General features: G+C 39.6%; 1 protein-coding gene across 2 annotated transcripts; it reads right to left on the bottom strand.

Moving 5' to 3' along the window:
- Window positions 1–529: 529 nt before the first annotated feature.
- On the bottom strand, window positions 530–15943 carry nfxl1 (nuclear transcription factor, X-box binding-like 1). 2 transcript variants are annotated; one of them, XM_055188319.2, is made up of 23 exons: window positions 15795–15943; window positions 14607–14727; window positions 12917–13093; window positions 12728–12837; window positions 12513–12643; window positions 12248–12426; window positions 8769–8930; window positions 8327–8427; window positions 8086–8200; window positions 7734–7858; window positions 7459–7581; window positions 7160–7250; window positions 5942–6062; window positions 5331–5490; window positions 4882–4973; window positions 2886–2907; window positions 2464–2601; window positions 2190–2356; window positions 1953–2022; window positions 1660–1764; window positions 1389–1475; window positions 1079–1132; window positions 530–994 (listed from the first exon to the last, which is right to left on the bottom strand). In XM_055188319.2, the coding sequence occupies exons 1-23, from the start codon at window positions 15843–15845 to the stop codon at window positions 815–817; spliced, it is 2682 nt and encodes an 893-aa protein (XP_055044294.1). In that variant the 5' UTR covers window positions 15846–15943; the 3' UTR covers window positions 530–814. The 2 variants fall into 2 exon arrangements, with proteins under 2 accessions (XP_055044294.1, XP_055044295.1); XM_055188320.2 differs by lacking the exon at window positions 15795–15943 and adding an exon at window positions 15698–15717.
- Window positions 15944–17172: the final 1229 nt, after the last annotated feature.

Below are 17172 nucleotides of genomic sequence, written 5' to 3' on the forward strand. Positions count from 1 at the left end.
GAGTTACTTTTTTAAAAAAGTAATGCAAGTTACTTTTCAGTTTAATTAATTTGATAAAAAAACATGTGCTGAATTAAACTGAACATAGTCATGCAGAATCACACATACTCTATGCATGTGCGCCTAAGCGGGAACAGTTTGAGTCAGAAACGGAGATGGCAGGCCAGAGCTTGACATTTTTGTGATGGAAATATTCAATTTTTGAATGCAGAACTTCTCAGTCATAAAAACACCCGCAAGGCATGACAGAGATCTAGCTTCAGCCAAGTAAGAAAAAGTAACTCACAAGTAACTTAATATTGTAATGCATTACTTATAAAAGTAACTTTCCCCAACACTTAATATTATATTTGTATATGTTATATTTGTATATATTTTACATTTATTTAATATCCCCTTTGGTATTCATTTTGTTCTAAACATTTTGACTTTGTAAGTTTTAAAGTGTTTTGCTAGATTTAGTTGAAAAAACTGGATTATCTCTGCCAAATACAACATAATTAACACGATTACTTAAAAACTGCTGGACTTCTATGTTTAGAAACAGAGACTTTATTTTTACACCGATTATATCTCATTCAACAAAACATTTCATTCTAATCATGGAGAACAATCATGCCCTTTTTCATCAACTTCAAATTAAAGCAAAAATAATTTTTAATGTATTCTTATTCTTAACTGTAGACACATATTTATAACATAGCTACTTTATTCTAATTCCCTATTCAAGTTACATTAATGAATAGCAACCGCAAAGAGTTTTACTTTAAGAAACGAGTATTAGTAAAATGAACTCCAGAATCAAATTTAGATGTCATGGGATGCTCAGCTGCAACAGATAAAAGAACGCCACAGCCAGCAGGATGCCACAGACAGGCACCAGGAGGCGGTTCTTATATTTTAACCACACCCCTTGCTCTTCCTCCAACTCTGTGACTTTTCTAGACTTCTTCCTGCGTCCTTTCTGTCGTTTCTCAAATGCCTCGAGTTCAGCCTGAAACACACACACACAAACAAATCTGTGTGATGTTTCTCAGATCATATTATGATAGTCATCCCTTTGAACATCTTATATCACCTGCTGTTTTCTCAGTTCTTCTTCCAGGGCTGCTCTCTCCTCTGCTGCTCGAGACTGGAACACACACACACACACACACACACACACACACACACACACACACACACACACACACGTCTAGTAACTGTTTTTATGGTTTCACACTTTTACTATCGTAGCCAAAAGAATCAATGACCCAACAATAAAATTTATGACTTGTCACCATGACAACAGCTCCTGTGTCACATTTTCGCTTGCATCCCTCACAATAAGTGTGCGTGCTTGTGTGTGTTTTTAAGAGGAATTTACATTGAGTATCTATGTGCGTTACCTCAGCATGTTTCTTTTGGAGCTCTCGACATGTCTCATCACACAAGACCAAGTCATCTTTCAATCTTATGCGAGAACAGGGAAATTCCTAGACACACAAACAGTTTTTATGCAGGATCAACTCTGTGAGGATATAACAATGAAATATAACCACAATTGTCTTCTACAACTATTAGAGACATGATTAAGGTGTTTTATTCCCTGGTTTGGTGTAAAGATGAATTCTGAGGTACATCGTGTCTGCTGATTGTGACATTTGTGGGTGTTTGTACCTTTTTAATCCTCTTACAGGAGCATCTCAGCTTCACCTTCTGACTGCAGGTCTGCTCACAATCTCCTGGGTGACACAACAGCTTACAGCGATGGCCACAATTCAACTACATACACACACACAAACACACACACGCATGCAGCATGAATTTGTGTAAATCACACGTGTCCCTCGGTCTAAAAAACAGCCTTTCCCTCATTCTTAACATACCTAAACGATGTCAATATATTTTAAATCCCAATGCTAACATTCATAAAACTCTTGTTATTTATTAAGACTCCGGTATTTCAGCACCTGTTTAGGGCACTGGTTCTGACAGGAGGTTAGGAGCTGTTTTCCCTGCTCATCAGCAGATGTGAACTTCCTAAAAAAAAAAACACACAAACACACACATTTACTATGGTAAAGATTAACTGCCTTGCAGTTCATTCATTGAACTTTTCCAAACATGGAAAACAAATCCAAAAACGAAGTTTGGTGCTTGTACACACAGCACATGGAAAGTAAGTGGAGTGCTTGTGTATTACTCACAGACACTCGATGTACAGGTTAGATATCTTGCAGTGACAGCGCTGACGGACCATCAGTGTGCAGGGAGGGCAGTTACCTTGGTGACAGGGTAGGGAGCAAGGGTGGGTACAGCCTGCAAGGCGGGGGTTTGAACAACTCTCCTCACACTGTACACACTCCTTACCAGCCTGAACACACACGATTACACACGTACACAATTACACACGCAAATAAAACAACTGTAAAACATTTGTTATGACAGAGCATCTGTTCTTAAGAGCATGTGATAAATTACCTTGGTAACATCTGAATGTGGTGCAGCAGTCACCCGATGACACTCCAAAGTACAACTGTGGTTACCGCAAGTTAAAGTTCGTCCGCATGGACGACCGCAGGAAAACGGCCCACGCTTGTGACAAGGCATCTGACTCATCTTCAACACAAAAACACACCCATGTAGTTTGCTGAAGGGTTACATGAGCTGCTAACAGCAGAAACATGATCTGTGTGATGCTACTAGAGACACAAACAGAGTCACAGACAGCCAAAGTTTTTCATGTCGTCTTGGTTGACTTATGAGATTGCGGCAAATTATGAGCATCACTAATGAGAAGTGCTTGTGCGTAAATTAAACAGTTTGACATTCAGCTTTATTTAAGGAAAAATATCCAGAAGTTTTACTTCAGTGTTTGTGTGTGTGTGTGTGTGTGTGTGTACCTCATGTTCCCCCAAACAAGCTCTGTGGAGAAAAAAAACACACATAAGATACAGATCACAAAGAGTGCAAAGACTTTTTTCCAAGGAGAAACAAATACAGAGCATCAGCTGAGTACCCCGTGTATTTTCTTATTTTTAACTACAACGTACATAAAAAGGAAGAAACTCTGCAAAAAAACATTAAAACACGTTTCCTCTTCATCACAAATTTCTTTCTAATGGAGAGAGGTGAAGTTCGTGCTGTCAGTGTCAAAACATCAACAAGTAGCCAACGGATCCCATGGTGATAAGAGAGGTTTATAGATAAGTTCATTACACGTGCCAACCCCTTAAAGGATTGAATATCCTCTGTTACCTGACGTGCAATGCAATGAATTCATACTTTCTCCTCATCTTATCTGGCAGACTGTGAAAGGCCATGTTTTTGATAAAACTGAATAAAAAATATCAGAATCAGAAATTAAAGAGGATGACATCAGGCTCACAACGTCTAATGCTGAACCGCGTTCTGCGCAGAGGTTTCCCACTTATTTATTAAAGTCTGTATGAAGATATTGAATGTGTTCTCAGTTAGTGACACCACAGAAAAATGTGATGTTAAAGTTTCCTGATCCCATTTTTAAACTCTAGTTAGTGTGTAATGTTCCTATAATAGCATAAATAATAGCTGTAAAATGATAAAGCTTAAAGTTCACTGGCAGGCGATATATTTTCTTTAACAGATTTCCTCTTTCAAAGCCTACTGGCCAGTTTTTGACTAAACTCCGCCCACAGGAATACGTCAGTCGCCAGTTACGCTCAAACTCTAAGCTAGTTCTGCTAAGCTAAGCTGCTGTCCAATCACAACACACTAAAGAAACTACACAATCACAACACACTAAACAAACTACACAAACTACACAATCAGAACTCGTTACGTATTTCTGAAGGAGGGACTTCATAGAACAAGGAAGACATCAGACCATTTTTAGGACAGTGAAAACAGCGCTATACAGATAAGTAAATTGTGTGAAAAATGCCGCATTTTATTAAATGTGAAACATGAAGACGTGTTATATTCTGCACTGTAAACACAATCATAGCTTCAAAAACACAGAAAGAACGGGACCTTTAAGCACCCAGCTGCATTTGAATGATTATAAAAAATGACAAAGTAATATCAAAATCTTGGAATTACAGGCAGGATTCTCTGCTCTCAAATGCTGAAGGCGTTCCCACACCCACTTACAGGAAAGTTGCCACCTCTCTGAACTTTCAAATAGCGCTATAACCTGAATGGATGCTGTTAATTGTGTTGGGGGCGGGGCTATGTTTGGTGGCTCCAGTGCATCAAAGCCACTGTTTTAGCCACGCCCACATAATCCTAAACACAGCAAAATGCGGAAAAACATTTAACGGCGTAACTCCATAATTCAGTACTTCAGTTGACAGTCTTTGCAGCATGTTTTAACCCTACATTTCACACAGACTTGAGCAAAACACGTATTGAATTCTATTTAGGATGAATAGGAATGCAGGACAATTACAAGTAAAACAGCTTAGCACACATAACATTTTAAGCTATTTTAAATGATCTTGTTTAACCCTACCCCTAAATCTTCAGGAACATTTTGGATCATTTAAACGTGGGTTGTTTCATACCTGTCCTTTATATAGTTTCATAAAAGTCACAAGGAAGTACATTTGCAAAAGTTATAAAAAATCTATTAAAAACCAGATTTCAGATAGATTGTCCATCAATGGGAGTGAGCCACCTTTCAATGGAAAACTTTTAAAGATTGTTTACATTGACGCTTGGATTGTAACATCTGGAAAGATCTTTGTCAAACTCTAAGCAGCCCCCACACAAACAAACAATCACTGAGCTGTGTATGTGTGTGCGCCACATGGCCTTTAATCCCTACCAACATTAACAAAGACTCACAAAAACATGCTTTCCCAGCCTCTAAATACACAAGCAGCAGAATGAGTGCGTGCGTGCGTGCGCATTCCTTACGTTGGTATGGGTACCAGGCAGGGTGGACACGGTACAGCGGTCTGCACGAACGCCGGGACTGATGGTTGTTCCCACGGACCAGCCAACATAGGCTGAAACACAAAGTGAAAGAGATTCGTGGATAATAACAGCAATATCACATGAAGATTTATACCAGTTTCTAAATGACAACAGAAAATGCCTTTTTTTCTTTTCCTTTATTTGAAATGTTTACATTATTAATGCATAATGGTGTCTCTGTATACGTGCAGTCAGATTCTCTCAGTAGATAAACTGGTGCGGTAAATGCCTTGCTCATGCATATTCATTCATTCATCTGAACACTCCCGGCTGAATGATTATTCACGAGTCCCACAGGATATACGGTATAGACCGAGCACCTCTACTGACAGACCCACAAAAATAGACCCACTTAAAACATCAGGAGGTAAAGCATGTGTTCATCGTACCCGCTCACTGGCTTTAACCAGCACCTGGTCGTGACATGGGGCCGGGCAGAGGTGGGGACACCCTGCTAACGGTCGTTGGCAGGGCTGCTTACAGGGTGGACAAGTGCCCATGTGACACCTGTGCTTCTCTAGAGATGAATGATGGCATGATGGAGGTTTCCTACAAAAAGAAAGATCTCCAGATATTATTCATCAGAACACTGAGGGCGTATTTACACTATGCCAGAGTACATTTGACCACCAAAGTCTGGCTGTTTTGGCCAGTATAATCGCTTCGTTGCAAACGTGGTCACTGGGACGATTTGATCATTCGAATCGCTCTCATGTTACTTTAATGTCATACGGCAATCGATCTGTGCATGATGTCAAACACGCCTAATAAACCCTAAACTTATAATTATTATAAACTCCATTGTGCTAACCCATATTTTCTGGTTTTCTTCAAAACAATTGCATCATAATGATGTAAGTGTACTCTGGTAATGATCATAAAGTGTATTGCGATTCCAGACCTGCAGGGAAGAAGGGAGTTCAATACAATGTGAAAGTGCCATTAGTATGTGTGTGTGTGTGTGTGTGTCTGTGTTAAGGTTTTGTGTGTGTGTGTGTACCTGCACAACTCTTTACAGCGTGGTGGTTTAGTGCTTCGCTCTCTTCCACAAGGCACAGAGATTGAGGTCGAGCCACAATGACAACGAACTTCAACCATCAACGGACACGGATAACAGCTCCCTGACACAAACACGCACAATTTAAAAACAACATACAGAGCGAGCTGTTCATTGACATCTCGGCAGTCAGTCAGTGCACATCCTTTTTTTTTCTTTTTTAAAGAACCTACTGAAGAATTCGGTGTTGACCAGCACAGTCAGTCTGTCCTCTGACAATCACATCAGCCCTGAAAGAAAATGTGTCCACTTGACATTTCACCAATGAACCGGCACGGTGAGATATGTTATCCGCATACAGCAGATAACATTGTTGTTCCAGACACATATTTGCATCGGTTGCATACACAGAGAATGGGAGGGAGCGAGTGAGTCGGAGAAAAATTATCAGGCTTTCAGATAACCTATTTACTCTATGACCTTTACTGCTATAAATACAAAGGCACAAACAAACGCTTTCATCCTAAGGAAAGGTCAATTTGTTAAAATGTTTAAGAGCATCTACTACGCTTTCTTATTTTATCTTTCCTTTTGTGTATAAGGTTGCTGTTTGTGCAAACAAAAGCACAAAGTCCACAGCAAAGGGATATCTTTTCTCCTTAACCGTCTGGCCGTACATTTTTGTAAATCAACCAGGGGTGCCTTTCCCAAAAGCATCGCTTTGTTGTTTGCAATGTAATTTCCCATTGCCAAACAAGTAAGTTGCTAACAGGTTAGCAACGATGCTTTTGGGAAACGCCCCCCAGATCAGTACATCAAGTCACATGAGCTTCTCTGGTTACCAGCTGATGAGCCGCTTAAAATTCCTAAACTTCTGCTGAGATTAATAGTAGGTGTGGACATTACAACTGTAAGGTGAATTGAACAACTAGATGCTACATTTACATTACTGCGTTATGTTTTAAAACTGCTTTTTAAAACAAAAACTATCCTCGTCTATACTGGTCCACGTTGAGATGTTACAGAACTAACTGTTGGACAATAAACCGAGAGTTCACACACACACACACACAAAAGGAAATGTAAAATTAAGAAAAGCGTAACAGGGGCTCTTTAATAATGTCTTGGTAATTGGTGCCGGCCGATACTGCTTTCAGTGATTCGAGTTGGGGATAAGCATAAAATGAGACAGATGCTACCCAACTGTGTGTGATTTCATACCTTGGTGGCACACTGACGGGCATTTGTGGTTCCTGCAACCCAACATTCTGCTGCACTTCATGTCACATGGAGGGCAGTTACCTGGGCAACACTGCAAAACACACAGATAATCTAACACACATTATCAATGACACACGATGTGTGAGAGGATTTACAAGTGGGCATAAAGTGTGACTGACCATAAATGGATAAGAGACACACTTGTGTGTTTGTGTATGCGACCCTCTCAAACTAACCCTATCACAAATAAATGACATAAACACAAAAGGTGTGTGTGTGTGTAGTGTGTGAATACTAACCTTTCTCTTGCACTGGTGTTTGCCGCACGTTCGTGTTTTGTTGCATTTGGAATCACACAGATATTCTTTATGGCAGGGAAAATTTTTGGTGTAGCGGCCACATCGACACGTCTTTTCTACTTCCTATACACACACAAACACACATGCACACAAATGCAGGCACGCACACATACAAACAAACAAAGAAACAAACACGCACACACACACGCACGCACACAGATACATTTTTTCTCTAATCAGTGAGAGTTGCAGATCTGTTTGTGTGTTGCGTTTACCTGTCGGCAGGTCTCACATGCTCCTTTATGGCAACGCATTGAGCAGGTGTGTAAGCCGCAGTCTAATTTCTTACTGCAGGTATCTCCACAGGTTGGCACATCCACAGTACAGGGCAACACACTCTCTAAACACACACACACACAAAGATTTAGACTTTCAATGACAGAGAAACATCAATACATTTCTGCAACCTCCATCGGTTCCATGAGAAACGGCTTGTTTTAAGCAACAGAGAGAATAAACATGCTAAAGGTTTGTGAAGATATCATTAGCTCAGTAGTAAAATAACACAATCAAATAGAATTTCCTCACAGTGCTATTGTGTATGTGTGTGTGTGTGTGTTTACTTACTGGTTTTGCCACAGGAACACAAGCGATTTCCTGAACGAGGACATGGTCCACACAAACCTGCGTGACATACAATCTCACATGTGTGGTTTCCACAGGACAGCGGACGACCACAAATCTGCATACAAATAAAACATATTATGCATACATGTGCACACAAACAAGAGATATTACACACACACACACACACACACACACACACACACACACACACACACACACACACACACACACACACACACACCTGGTCACAATGCCACTCTAGATTTGCACATGGTCGCTTTGTCCGTCGCCGACCACACGCACACGTCTGCACACTGACCTGTGGACACGGCAAACACTCTCCTGATGGACAGACAGACAGTGTGACAACCAAAGTGTGTAAGTGAGCACTTCAGTCATTTATTCAGGCAGAACAAAGACATTTACACGGGCTTGTAACAACATGAGAGTGAGTAAAGTATTTTTGAGTGAACTAACCCTGTAAACAGTAAACACTTTTTCAGTTTTTTTTCTTGCCCCAACCCGTGACTCTGGTGCTACCAGTCCCAAATTTTAGTCTAGAGCCCTGCTGTTACACAATGATTCAAACCCCATTAGAAAACCTCTTTTCCCCTCATTTACCATAACTAAAGTTTGAATAAGAGCATCTTTAAGAGCACAGCACTGAACACAAGCAGTCTGACCTGAGTGACACGTGTTCGAGCAGGTGTGCATTCTGCATGGTAGCATCCGTCCGCAGATCTGCTGACATCTCCAGGATTTAGCACTGCAGCGTCGAGGAACACGAGATGATTTCCCACACAAACAAGAAACGCTCACCATCTTCGGACATGGCGGACACGGACCTGAAACATACACACACGCGCAACCAGACACCACAGAAAATCTTTGAAGAATCCTTTTTACTTGTTTTTTAAACAACTGAAGAATCCTTTTCAAGTAGTTGTATCTCGGCCAAATACATCTAATCCTAAAAAACACTTCAATTGAACACTTCATATTTATTCAGCTTTCGAATGATAAATCTCAATTTCATAAAATTGACCCTGACGACTGGTTTTGTGGTCCAGGGTCACAATTAATCTTTAACGAAATGAGAAAAAAACGAGCACATGAAGACAACATTTTTGACAAACATTTACATATTTTTGTCAATATACAACCATTTAGGAAGAGATCAGACCAGAACTGGGCCTGTCTGTATAAAACGTCTCAGAAATGCTCTTAAGAATAGTCTTATGACTTAAGTGTCAAAAATTCTTTGAAGACATTTATAAAGAAGCTAAAAGCTACTGAATCAGCCAATAGCAAGCTGGCAACAGCATGCAGTCACAACAGCTTGTGACACCAAACATTTATGAATCATGAAGACATTACAATTAAAGTAGTATTTAAATAATTTTATTTCAATTTGCTTCAAAAAATGTGTAAGCACATGGATTTATTTTACGGCATTTGCACCATTTTGATTACGCTTCAATAGGTTAATGAAAAAAACATTAAAGGTCATTTTCTCCCTGATCCTATTTTACAAACTTTAGTTAGTGTGTTATGTTGCTAATAGCATAAATAATAGCTGTAAAACGATAAAGTTCAAAGTTCACTGGCAGGCGATATATTTTCTTTAACAGATTTCCTCTTTCGAAGCCTACAGCCAGTTTGGACTAAAGCCCTCTACTAACTATTTGAATGACATCAATAAAACAGTTTTTGACTAAACTCCGCACACAGGAATACATCACTCGCCAGCTAAGCTGCTGTCCAATCACAACACACTAAACAAACTACACAATCACAACACACTAAACAAACTACACAAACTACACAATCACAACACACTAAACAAACTATACAATCAGAACTCTTTAGGTATTTCTGAAGGAGGGACTTTATAGATCAAGGAAGACATCAGACCGTTTTAAAGACCCTAACCCTAACAGCGCTATACAGATACATTGTGTGAAAAATACAGCGTTTTTTTTACATGTAAAACATAAACACATGTGATATTGCACACTATAAACACAATCAAAGCTTAAAAAACACAGAAAGAACGGGACCTTTAAGATAATGAATCACATCATTTTGATTTCACTCACAGGCTGGTTAAGAAAGAAAAGACTAAAGTTTGGAAGCACTTTTAAGATTACTTTGATGATCAAGCCTGAACAAGATGAACAAGATTAATTGGATTTCTCCACTTAAATACCATTGTTAACTCAACCATCTTTGTCACTGTCACCTTTGGCTTGCTTACTGCTAAAATTGGTAACATTAAGTTTTGGGTCATGGTAGCTCTGTGAGACCTCTCCAGCTCTCTTAAATTATTTAGGAGCTGAGTCCTAATCTTAACACTTAGGAGGCTTTATAAATCACACTTATCCTTAAGTCGTAGAATTTTGACGAACTTAAAGCGTAACTCCATCCTAAAACAACATTATGCTCCAACACTATACTTCATCACATGTAGTTGATTGTGCTGTCATCAAATGTACTAACTCCATATAGTAATTAAAGCTTTTAACTGCTACAGTTGATGACGCGCCATCAAATCACCGGAGGAAAAACTTTCTGAATGGGGGCGGGTCTTGAGGCGAGATGATTGACAGTAGACGATTATGTTCTTTGATTGACAGCTGCACAGGATGAGCTAACGTTGCTCGTGTTCATAATAATAACATGATAATAACTTTCTACGTAGTTTGTTTACCGTAGTTACACAACACAGGCAACAACTAAGCCAAAAGATGTTTTAGATATTTTGACCATTTTCATTAGTCCGCGGGAAAACTGGGCTGAAAAACAGTACTTGTAGTCCTCCAGACGAAAGTGCTAGCTGCATATTGAATTTTCGAGTAATCTGTTAATGGTGTGTCAACTAACGGCACACTCACACGTGCTCGGGCACGTTTGACCCCCAAAGCCTGGTTTGTTTGACTAGTGTGATCGCCGAGTGGTGGGCCGGAGCGCGGTTCACTTGCGCTCAGGCGCGGAAGGCTGTGGTGTGAGCGCAATCACGCGATTCAAAATGTGAAGACGTCAGCTGCGCGACCACTTACCTTCATCTGCCTCCGTAAAAACCTTTTGATGCGCGCAGCGGGGTTACGTGAATGTCCGAGCTGCGCACGTGACAGATCAACTAAGCAATATGATGACATGTGAGAGGGCTGTCTGTAAGCGCGCACCAAACGATTACAGTTGTGCTTTAAAAGTGTATATTTGTTATTTTTATTGTCAAAAATGACAATCGTTTCGCTAGATAAGACCCTCATATGCCTCGTTTGGGATCGTTTATAGTTCTTTGAAACTCCGTTGAAAAAAACTGTTAAGTGTTGAGTTAAGTATTAAGTGTTGGGTTCTATTAAAGTCCATTAAAATTAGAAAAATTCTGCAATGTTTTCTTCAAAAAACATAATTTCTTCTCGACTGAACAAAGAAAGACATCAACATTTTGGATGACATGCTGGTGAGTAAATTATCTGGATTTTTCTTTTAAGAAAATGGACTAATCCTTTAAAGTGACATTTAAAAGCATGTCATTAAAAATGTATGCAAAGGCAACCACAAATGACTTTCATTTATGTGTTATTCATGCGCAAGTCATTTTATCAGTAAACCCAAGCTGATGGATTTTGGCTAAAATTGAAATACAAAAGAAGTGCTTGAATCAAATAAACTGTTATAATGCTGTCGTGAATTGGTTTTGTTTCATTTTAAGATATACTACAAGGGATAATCAGTATTTTATGTTAAATTTTAAGCTTTATCAATTACATTTTAACTAAATCAAAATAGGGCAAATAGATTAGGGCTGCTCGATAAATCGCATGTTTGTCAGGCGCATCTCCTCAGTAATGGCGGTTCCTTGATTAGTATTAAATCGCCATCAGCTGTTTTCAGATGGAGCAGCTTTAACTACACAGAGCCGTAGTTCACTGACAATCGGGGCAATTTCGCATTAATTATCGCGGACGTATTGCCTGCGATATGTATGCGATATGGCCCAGCTTGTCATATCATGCAGCCCTAAAATAGATGCACGTGCATCACAGTTCACTACACACAAGATGAATGTTTAACCTCTGTGATACAGTTCTGAGATCAGCTGTAGATTTCAGGAAGCAACATGTGTGTGTATGTGTGTATGTGTGTGTGTGTGTACCTGGGTGACACAGCAGCAGGCAGTGATGTCCACAGGAGGGCTTAAACTCTCGCTCACACACCTGTCCACATGAATGTGGGAGGAGCCAGGGGTCTGGAGCAGGCTCCGCCTCTTTTCCACAGTAACAGTAATAACGAGATGGAGTTTGATCAGGATTGTATTCATACCTGCATTTAGGACTGACAGAGAGTTTGATGTAAATGGTCAGTGCTCGCTGCGCTGTGACTGGTCAGTGCTTTCTATGATGTCATTGGGCTCTGGTTACCATGGCCATGGGTGTTCTTTTTTCCCAAAGTCCTCATCTGTCACTGAGGACACCAGGAAGATAGAGTCTTTGGCCCATTTCTGAATACAGGTGATGTGAAAAATACAATAACATCCCACACAACTCCACACCTAAGACAACAGAGAAACAGTTAGCAGCTGAACGTGTGTGTGTGTGTGTGTGTGTGTGTGTGTGTGTGTGCGCGTGTATCTCACGGCCTGCGTCCTCCTCACAGACGCGATGCAGATCAGACACGTGACTCCTCCAGACTGACACACTTCATTTAAATAATGACGTGTCTGTTCCAGAAGACCGACATCATCACCTTAACGCAAACACACACACCTCCATTATTTCATCTCTCTCTCATTCACAAACACAAAGCACAAGTGTGATGTCTGCACCTGCACGTGAGGTGTAGGGACTGAGAGCCGACTGAAGAATCTTCCCTCGTTGGCCTCCACCTTCATCATCTTCATCGTCATCATCCTCAGAGGAGGAGCTGTGCTTCTCTGCAGCCAATCGCTGAGCAGACGCCTGGTCTGCCTTCCGGATCTCATCAAACCTGGATAGAGTCGAAACTGAGGACACAGAGAGTGAGATCTCGATTATGGGAAAATCATAATCTAGATAATTTGTTGGGCCAGTACTAACATTACAGTTTTTAAAATGAATACTCACTGTCTTTGGAAACAACATGCTTTCAGTGAACTTTGTTTAACCCAGATAGCAAAAAATATTCGCATGACAGGCCTAAGCTGTCGGCTATAGGTGCGTCCCGCTGGCGGGGATGAAACGTTTGCCGCCGAATACATCACTCCCATTTTTTGCGATTTGCCGGCGGCCCGGCTGCTTAATTTTCTCTGGCGTTGGCCTCCGTCTAATGGACCGCGGCAGGTTGGCGGCAAGCCGCTTTGAAATGTTCTCAAAATCGACGAATGGTCGCATTAGATGAGAACAGAAAAGCTATACAGCAGGGTTTTCCGCAGCACTTTGCAGTTCAGGCAGAGAAAAAAAAGAGTAAGAAAGAAAGAGAGAAAGTGGTCCACCGTCGCTGTCTGAAAGACATGGGCGGATTGACAATCTGGCAATTCTGGCAAATACCAGAGGGGCCGGGTCATTTTTCATGTGGGCCGGTGAGATTTTGTCTACATATAGAGGTTACGCGGACACAGTAGCGAACTGGTCATCTCGAGCACCGAGAGTTTTCCTAGTGGGCCAAATGGCAATGTGGTCCGGTTTGCTTCAATGCACGTAAGTTATAGAGTAATGACAATAACGATTACAAAACGATGGTGTTTTTTTATTTGGACCCACTTGTAACTCGCTGCTGTCATTGCTGCCTCCTTCAAAACACACAGTCGCTTAATGCAGCAAATCTAACAGCGCACATTAGTGTCAAAAGGTTGACAAATCAAAATGAAAGTTTCTGTTCATAGAAGCCGCAGTGAACGACTCTAATGACACGACAGAGCAAGAATTAAGTTTAAAGAAGTCAGTGTTTCTTAAGACAAATGCCAATTCCAGCCAATCACATTACAGAGCTAAGAAGCATCCAACCAATTGAATGAAATTGTATGTGTATGTTCACTACGTTTGAGTGTTTGTATAGTGCTTTACACATGAATGCATATTGTTTCAAAGCTATTTTACAGAAAATGTTTCCTTATGTTAAAAAATACAGATAATTAGCAAACCCAGAGATGCAAACTACTTAACTTTAGGTGAATTTTGCCATTTTAATTTTAAAATAAATTGTCAATTATTTGCCATGTAATGCTATTGCTGCAGTGACTTTCAGTCAAGCAAATAGAAACAACAGATGTTTATAAGATAAAGTATGAATGTGTGTATATTGTGGATTAAATAAGAATGGAAGAATTTACGAGATGCCAGAACTGTTATCACATGTAATAAAATGTCTTTACTTTTTTGTTGATATGATTAATATTTTAGATGTAGGGTTTAATAAATAATTGTGAAATGTAGTACAGAGTCTGTAGTCTATCTGTATTCACAAAGCAGCAAACCAAACATTATTCTGCTAGCTGGCATTACACTACCTTTGTTTTTTATTATTTGTTTTTACACTACCTTTGACCTCAGGCACTCCTCTTACTGCTGACCTCACAGCACCAGGAGGGTCACCAGTGATCTGACCTCTGCCCTGACCCCGCCCAAGACCCTGAAGTCTCCAGACTGGATTCATTACACACTGTGTAACACAAACAGCAAACATAATCACAATACAATTATAGTACAACCACAACACAATCTAAAGGAACAAATTAGGACTGATGTGACGTCTTAACACTTTTATTTAAATAAAAAGAAAATATAATAAAAGTTTTAAAGTAATAAATCCAGCTCACTGGCCAGTACATACATTTACAACAGTCAATACATACAGCAAAAATGACAGCAAATAAGTTCTTCATTTAATTTTAAATATTGATATAAATAAGTTCAGTTCAGTTAAAACATCACAACAACATGCCATGCAATTCATTTGATTATAACCTAAAACAATATAACAACTCTCAATAACAACTGCATGGCATATGCTCATGAGGTTCTCAAACTTTTTCAGCCCCCCTTGTGTACGGTGCATCCCTTCATGGCCCCCCAAAGAAAAGTTAGGACATAAAACTTCAAACTAATTTGAATTAAACAAAACAAAACAATGTAGTGCTCTTGGTTAGTAACCTTATTTTTCTGAAGTTTAATTACACAGAATTTATGATAAATTAATGTATTTTATAACATGTCATTAAACTGGGGCCTTCTGGCACAATCTCTGGCAACTAGTTTGGGAACCACTGACATATGCAATACATCAACAAATAACAACACGTGAACATAATGGTAAAACGCAACACGTAGAATGATATAACATAAACAACAGTTTGCAATAACACCACGTATCTTTACACCGTGTTTTTTAAATAAATATTCTGTTGTTATTTAATGTCCTTTTTTAATAGGGTTTTCTCCTGTCTATCTTTCCCTGACGTAAATACAATTTCTATCCAGCTGCATCGCAACCACACAAAATTGTGAAAAGCGCAACAGAAATGCATTTGAATTTGAATAAAAATGCATAAAACTAACATGTAAAGAAAGCGCTTGTGGGAAAGCGGGTTAATGCGATTAAATAAACGTATGACCAGATGCAGTAAAGTCACCTTCTAGTCGCTTTCATATTCACTCTTAATACATTTCAATTAGCTGTGTAAAAATATTATTTTAATAAGTAAACATTCGCGTTAGTAACACACTCACCAGCCGCTCTGAAGACAGAGCGCATGCGCAGGACGATGCACCGCAGGGCATGGTGGGAGATGAAGTGCTTAACTTCTCAAAATGATGCGGAAACACTCGCTAAAAACTACATTTCCCATTAGCATTCTAGCAGAGACACGTGTCGCTACCAAATTTCACCTTTCACGTTACTCACTAGAGCTGTCTGTGTCCCAATTCAAGGGCTGCCTGCGACCATCTGCTGCTAAGACTATTTTAAATAAACTAAACAGAATACAGAATCAAGGTCTAAGATTATGTTGTGGAGCTATGAAAACTACTCCAGTGACAGCCATCCAAGTAGAGATGGGGGAGATGCCATTAGACCTTAGAAGGGACCAACTCAGTCTGGTGTTTTGGGCAAATCTTAGAGGTCATAGGGAAGACCATTTAAGTCAAGCTACACTGGTAGAGAGTCAAGAGAGACAGAATGGTATGAAAAGCAGTTTTGGGTGGACTGCTAAACAGAAAGCATATGAGATGGAAATAGCCTCATTGGATATAAGTCCTACAGTGGTACTTTCGAGAACTCCTATAAGATCTTTCCATTGATCTTAATCTTTTGGAAGAAGCTCAGAAGGAGGAAATAGATAGTAATGTGGTTCAGAGGTATTTAAGAGAAAGATATGGAGATAGAATAATAATTTACACAGATGGGTCAAAAAGGGAGTCAAGAGTGGGGGTGGCGTTTGTTATTCCAAAGTTAAAAGTTGCATTCCAAAAAAGAATTAATGATAATTTAGCAGTCTATACAGCAGAGTTAGTTGCTATTGTATTGGCGCTTTCTTGGGCTGAAAGCAATAAGCCAAGAAGTTTGGTAATTGCTTCTGACTCAGCTTCAGCTTTGATAAGTATTCAGAACATTAATTCACAAACTAGGCAAGACATTGTTATAGAAATTGTCCAAATGGCAAGTAAATTAATTAAAGATGGAGTCAAAGTTGGATGTGTATGGATCCCTGCACATAAAGGAGTACCGGTAGTAGGGAACGAGTTGGCTGATAAGAATGCCAAAGAAGCAACTGAAATGGAGAATATAAATTTAAGTATTAAATACAGTAAAGCTGAAGTTAAATCAATCATAAAAGGAAAGGTAAAGGAGAAGTGGCAAGTCCTGTGGGATAATGGTCATTCTGGTAGGAAATTATATAATATCCAAAAAAGAGTGGGGGTGAGTAGAAGTACTTGCAGAAATATAAATGAAGAAAATATCATTTCAAGAATGAGATTTGGGCACACAGGATTAAATAGTACATTAGTTTTAATGAAAAAACATGATAATGGGAGGTGTAGTGTATGTAACACACAGGATACCATAGAACATGCTATTGAGGTATGTACTAAATATAGTAATGAGAGG

The sequence above is a fragment of the Misgurnus anguillicaudatus genome, chromosome 13 (assembly GCF_027580225.2).
Source record: "Misgurnus anguillicaudatus chromosome 13, ASM2758022v2, whole genome shotgun sequence".
Lineage (NCBI taxonomy): Eukaryota > Metazoa > Chordata > Actinopteri > Cypriniformes > Cobitidae > Misgurnus > Misgurnus anguillicaudatus.

What these genes read in the sequence shown, in the direction of transcription:
- nfxl1 (XM_055188319.2), bottom strand. Translation starts at nt 15,845, where the DNA reads ATGCCCTGCGGTGCATCGTCCTGCGCATGCGCTCTGTCTTCAGAGCGG. An exon ending in CGCTGTAAAGAGTTGTGCAG is followed by an intron (nt 5,491 to 5,941) that starts GTACACACACAC and finishes TTCTTTTTGTAG; the next exon opens with GAAACCTCCATCATGCCATC. An exon ending in CTTGTTTGGGGGAACATGAG is followed by an intron (nt 2,602 to 2,885) that starts GTACACACACAC and finishes TTTGTGTTGAAG; the next exon opens with ATGAGTCAGATGCCTTGTCA.